The sequence below is a fragment of the Diaphorina citri genome, unplaced genomic scaffold (genome assembly GCF_000475195.1).
Source record: "Diaphorina citri unplaced genomic scaffold, Diaci psyllid genome assembly version 1.1 scaffold195, whole genome shotgun sequence".
Classification (NCBI taxonomy): Eukaryota; Metazoa; Arthropoda; class Insecta; order Hemiptera; family Psyllidae; genus Diaphorina; species Diaphorina citri.
In genome coordinates, this window is record NW_007377632.1 from 85,845 (window position 1) to 91,792 (window position 5,948).

General features: G+C 37.1%; 1 protein-coding gene and 1 long non-coding RNA gene across 2 annotated transcripts; both read left to right on the plus strand.

The window, feature by feature from the left end:
- The first annotated feature begins 656 nt into the window (after window positions 1-656).
- Window positions 657-5,428, plus strand: LOC103505794. The gene is made up of 5 exons (XM_026821035.1): window positions 657-930; window positions 1,706-1,835; window positions 4,223-4,266; window positions 4,852-4,905; window positions 4,995-5,428. The coding sequence occupies exons 1-5, from the start codon at window positions 765-767 to the stop codon at window positions 5,066-5,068; spliced, it is 468 nt and encodes a 155-aa protein (XP_026676836.1). The 5' UTR covers window positions 657-764; the 3' UTR covers window positions 5,069-5,428.
- Window positions 3,363-4,103, plus strand: LOC113465997. Its single transcript, XR_003390552.1, has 2 exons — window positions 3,363-3,492; window positions 4,061-4,103. It is a non-coding gene; the product is annotated as an uncharacterized LOC113465997 (long non-coding RNA).
- Window positions 5,429-5,948: the final 520 nt, after the last annotated feature.

Here is a 5,948-nt window from a genome sequence, read left to right on the forward strand (position 1 = left end):
GGAGGAACACCACTATGTCCAAACTGTATTAACGCCCTGTATACAAGAGTATTGTGAGCAGTTGTCTTGCGATAAATACAACCCTTGCTCTGGTGCATACTGTATGGCATATTGTAGAGGTTAGTGGTCACCGTGTATTTGCCATGCATATTCTAAGAATGGTGCTAAGTAGGGAGGAACACCACTATGTCCAAACTGTGTTAACGCCCTGTATACAAGAGTATTGTGAGCAGTTGTCTTGTGATAAATACAACCCTTGCTCTGGTACATACTGTATGGCATATTGTAGAGGTTAGTGGTCACCCTGTATTTGCCATGCATATTCTAAGAAATCTAAGAAACACTTCTCACTTCGTGAATTTGCGCGCCAAAAACAAGAAGAAAAACGTTGTAAATGTCGGAAGTATTTAACCATTGGGCCATTCTTTAACAGATAAAGGGCTCTTTTCAGAGTGGATCCTGTAGTCTCTAAATACTGTAATGACTAAATCTCTAATTTGATTTGGCGCCTGCCTTAAAAGCGTTAGATTCCGGCCCGGGGTGAATTTTATCCTGTTTGTTGGCTTTCTTTTCTCTTCGATTTCGGGACGATGAAAACTCAACAGTTTAGTTAAAATTCCCTCTATCAAACCTCTTAAAAAAAAACTGATAAATAAAATGATTTGTGTATTCTGTTGATTTCAGCGGAGCATGTATCTACTCTCCCTCAGCTTCAGATACCTCTCTATCCTCTACTACAGGGTGACCGTATTCAACTCAAACTCATGAAACTCCTAGGCCAGGGCTTTGCCTCCATGATGGTGCTAAGTAGGGAGGAACACCACTATGTCCAAACTGTATTAACGCCCTGTATACAAGAGTATTGTGAGCAGTTGTCTTGTGATAAATACAACCCTTGCTCTGGTGCATACTGTATGGCATATTGTAGAGGTTAGTGGTCACCGTGTATTTGCCATGCATATTCTAAGAAACACTTCTCACTTCGTGAATTTGCGCGCCAAAAACAAGAAGAAACACGTTGTAAATGTCGGAAGTATTTAACCATTGGGCCATTCTTGTGATTTTTCAACAGTTGTTAATTATTATTCTTTTCACGAGGAGTTATGGGTAATATATAAGGAAATTTCAATTGATTGTATTGATCATGAATGGTCACGAATCTCGTTCCCCAAATAACACTCCGGCCAAGTGAGATTAATGTGTTTATTTTTTCGCCAATGGACATTAAAGCAAATCATTAGTGCAAATCATTAGTTAATTAACAACTACAACTGAATTAGTTGGTCAACCGCCAACTAGAACTAACAACTATTAGTTGTTAGTTGAAAAACTATAAGGAAATTTTAATTCATTGTATTGATCATGAATGGTCATGAATCTCGTTCCCCAAATAACACTCCGGCTTAGTGAGATTAATGTGTTTATTTTTTCGCCAATGGACATTAAAACAGAGATGGGCAAATCATTAGTTAATTAACAACTACAACTGAATTAGTTGGTCAACCGCCAACTAGAACTAACAACTATTAGTTGTTAGTTGAAAAAGTAGTTGAACTAATATTTTAATTAACTACGCCCATCTCTGCATTAAAACCCCGATTGTGAGGAGACTTTCGCTGTCAACAGGGATGGCGAATCTTTGAAAACTCGATTTTTTTCTATCGTTAGTAAACTTTAATAATAAACGATTACCCATTTGTTTCAGATCTGAAGCTATGGACTCGAGCTCATTGTGATAAAAGCTCACAGCAACATGGACATGTGTATCTATTCCTAGTGGACTATGGCGTGCATGCACATTTACCCATCACTGATATCCGACCCTGTCATGAATGGTTTAGTTATTTCCCTTTTTTCTATCGTTAGTAAACTTTAATAATAAACAATTACCTATTTGTTTCAGATCTGAAGCTATGGACTCGAGCTCATTGTGATAAAAGCTCACAGCAGCATGGACATGTGTATCTATTCCTGGCAAACTTTCTCATGAACACAGCAACTTTTTAGGCCCGGTTTATAGCCTCATTTTTTTGATCTTTACAAAACGAAAGTTGTAGCCCATTTTATTATTCTCTCTTCTGATTCTGGGTCAAATAATCTCCATTAATCTCATTTTTTACCTCAGAATAATATTCTTATTCTGAGTTTTTTCCTCTCTTTTTGCCTGAAAATGCAGGATGCCGATATACAGGGCGTTCAGAAAAAAGCAAAAAAGTGTTGGTCGTGTGAAAAGTCCCTTGATACTTTCCACGTGACATGCGTGAACATAGCGCATGCTCATCAAGATTTTTGTGTGAGAAGCTGGCAATGTATAATGTAAAGCAAAGTTCGTTCAGAATAAGATTCTTATTCTGAGTTTTTTCCTCTCTTTTTGCCTGAAAATGCAGGATGCCGATACAGGGCGTTCAGAAAAAAGTGTTGGTCGTGTGAAAAGTCCCTTGACACCTTTCCACGTGACATGCGTGAACATAGCGCATGCTCATCAAGATTTTTGTGTGAGAAGCTGGCAATGTATAATGTAAAGCAAAGTTCGTTTGAAATTTTGAAAAAGTTTCGAACTTTTCGCTTTTCGAGTGGAAACTGGTAGTGGAAAGTTGAAGTTTTGAGTTTTCCCGTTTTTCGTTTTCCATCGTGTTCAGCTGGAGCAGTAGATTCCTGGAAAATGTTTTATTTTTCGACAACCATTTCCCAATTTTAAAGCTTTTCCTGGAACATGCGTGAACATAGCGCATGCTCATCAAGATTTTTGTGTGAGAAGCTGGCAATGTATAATGTTAAGCAAAGTTCGTTTGAAATTTTGAAAAAGTTTCGAAACTTTCGAACTTTTCGCTTTTCGAGTGAAAACTGGAAGTGGAAAGTTGAAGTTTTGAGTTTTCCCGTTTTTCGTTTTTCCATCGTGTTCAGCTGGAGCAGTAGATTCCTGGAAAATGTTTTATTTTTCGACAACCATTTCCCAATTTTAAAGCTTTTCCTGCTTTTCGAGTGGAAACTGGAACTGTGGAAGTGGAAAGTTGAAGTTTCGAGTTTTCCCGTTTTTCCATCGTGTTCAGCTGGAGCAGTAGATTCCTGGAAAATGTTTTATTTTTCGACAACCATTTCCCAATTTTAAAGCTTTTCCTGGAGCTCTGTCTTGCAGTTTGTTACCGACATCCATAAACCAGAATATCAGTTAGGTATTGTTTTAAGTGATAACGTTTTATTTTCGATTTTTTGCAACCAGTTTGCTCTCAACAGCAATCACAGTGAACTAATTGATTAATTTTGGTAAGTTATAACCTCATGGACCTGATAACCACTCATACCAAATCTACGCAAAATTAGACCAACTGTTTGCAAGTTATGGAACAAACAAACAATCAGATTTGCAGTTTGTAGCCGACATCCATAAACCAGAATATCAGTTATTGTTTTAAGTGATAACGTTTTATTTTCGATTTTTTGCAACCAGTTTGCTCTCAACAGCAATCACAGTGAACTAATTGATTAATTTTGGTAAGTTATAACCTCATGGAACTGATAACCACTCATACCAAATCTACGCAAAATTAGACCAACTGTTTGCAAGTTATGGAACAAACAAACAATCAGATTTACCAACTAATTGTGAAATTATCAAGTTAAATTTTGGCCCATCACTCGGCTGAAATTATTGAGTTAAGAATTGGCCCATCACTTGAAGGCTTGGGTGTAGGGGCAAACAGCACTAAAAAATGGGTTATTGAGTCAAGAATTGGCCCATCACTTGAAGGCTTGGGTGTAGGGGCAAACAGCACTAAAAAATGGGTTAAGTTTCTACATCTTGCAAAGAAACTGACAATCAGATTTACCAACTAAATGTGAAATTATCAAGTTAAATTTTGGCCCATCACTCTAGTGATGGGCCGAGTGAATGATTTTACTCGAGTGGACTCGAGTTTGACTTCACTCGAGTGCACTTGATTATTATTTTGTTCCACTCGAGTGGAAAAACTATTCATTGGGTTCTCTGACCCGAGTTCACTCGCGCACTCGCCACATATTATTGCTGTTGGCAACTAACAAATATTTCATCCTTTTTCAGATTTCTTCAATCGGGAAAGTGCAACCTGCATAACCATGACATCACACAATAGAGTTAATTGCCTGGAAAACTCTCCCATGACAAGTTTGTCCAAAGACTTCAGCTCTCCCATGACTAGTTAGGTAAGATATTTTACACTGATATCCGACCTTGTCATGAATGGTTTACTAAATATCATGCACTCTCATTCATAGCATATGTTCCTGGTAAGACACGTTCTTTTTTTTTTTTTTTTTCTCAAGAGTACCAACAGAATTTTGGATAGCTAAGCTTTCTGGATGTGGGACTTTAAACAGAGAGGATATCAGCCTGAAATTTCCCTTGCACTTGTAAAATTTTTGTAGCCAAAGGCAATCACCCTAGGACTAAGAATTTTGGATAGCTAAGCTTTCTGGACGTGGGACTTTAAACAGAGAGGATATCAGCCTGAAATTTCCCTTGCACTTGTAAAATTTTTGTAGCCAAAGGCAATCACCCTAGGACTAGGAATTTTGGATAGCTAAGCTTTCTGGATGTGGGACTTTAAACAGGGAGGATATCAGCCTGAAATTTTCCTTGCACTTGTAAAATTTTTGTAGCCAAAGGCAATCACCCTAGGACTAATTGAGAGGCTGACGAAAAACGCCGACCCCATTTGTGGAGACATAGGTACAGTAAATTGATTTTGAAAATATTCTGCACTCCACAAATAAATATTGAGACATAGGTACAGTAAATTGATTTTGAAAATATTCTGCACTCCACAAATAAATAGTTTTAACCATCGAACTTTTTGTTCTTCTGTATTTTAGAATTTGAATCCAGCGTTCTCTCTGAGGAAGATATAATGAGGAAGTATGAAACACATGAATACACAGTCAGAGCTGTGGTCAAATGTAAACAGGAGACAGCAATGAATCGCGTACAGAAGATATAATGAGGAAGTATGAAACACATGAATACACAGTCAGAGCTGTGGTCAAATGTAAACAGGAGACAGCAATGAATCGCGTACTGCTTTCTCTATGAACACTTTTTGCGATTTTGACATGGGAAGGGAATCGAACCCTTGCTATGGTTGGATTCTACGAACTTTTTAGTTACCATGAGGCTGAATACACCCCAATAGCACGTGATGTTCCAGATAGTTCTGTTATTCAGATAGCAATACTTCACTTAATCTGATAGGTATGAATCTGAATGACCGTTAACTTATTTTGTTTTGAGTATGTGATTTTTTTTCTTTTCATTTTACTTTTTTATTTTTATGTATAGTATTAATTTTGTATGTATTCCTATACTTTTTCTACCCTCAAGTCTAAATTGTCTATTGTTTGATTATCTAGAGTTGCCTTTTTTTAATTAAAATTTTTATTTGTTTTTTTTTTTAACATAGATATTTTCAATAAGTAGAACAAAAGCACATAGTGCACATCTCAGAGGTTTTATATCGAGGTTTTAAGGGTCCGTTCACATCGTTACATAAATTTCCTTCATCCCATCTTTTTTTTCTATATCTTTTGTATTTTTTTTGTATTTTTTTTTTTCACTTAGCGCTTAGTTCTTTTTACCCCTCGAAAAAGTGTATTTTACCCCTCGGGGGGTAAATACCCCCAGATGTTGTATTTAATATGACTGCTTTTTGGAGAAGCATAAAGACATTCTTAATTCCAGTGGCAGATAGGATAATTGGAACTATTTCTACTTTCTCTAACCGCCACATCCTTCTGACTTCGTCTCGAAGATCTTGGTATTTTCTCTTTTTCTCTACCGCAGTGCTTTCCATGTTATGCATATTTGGGATCGCAATATCCATCAGTAATGCCATTCTGCGCTCTTTGTCGTGTCGTGTCGTGATATCTGGCCTATTGTTAGGGATGGTCTTATCGATCATGATGGTTCTGTCGTA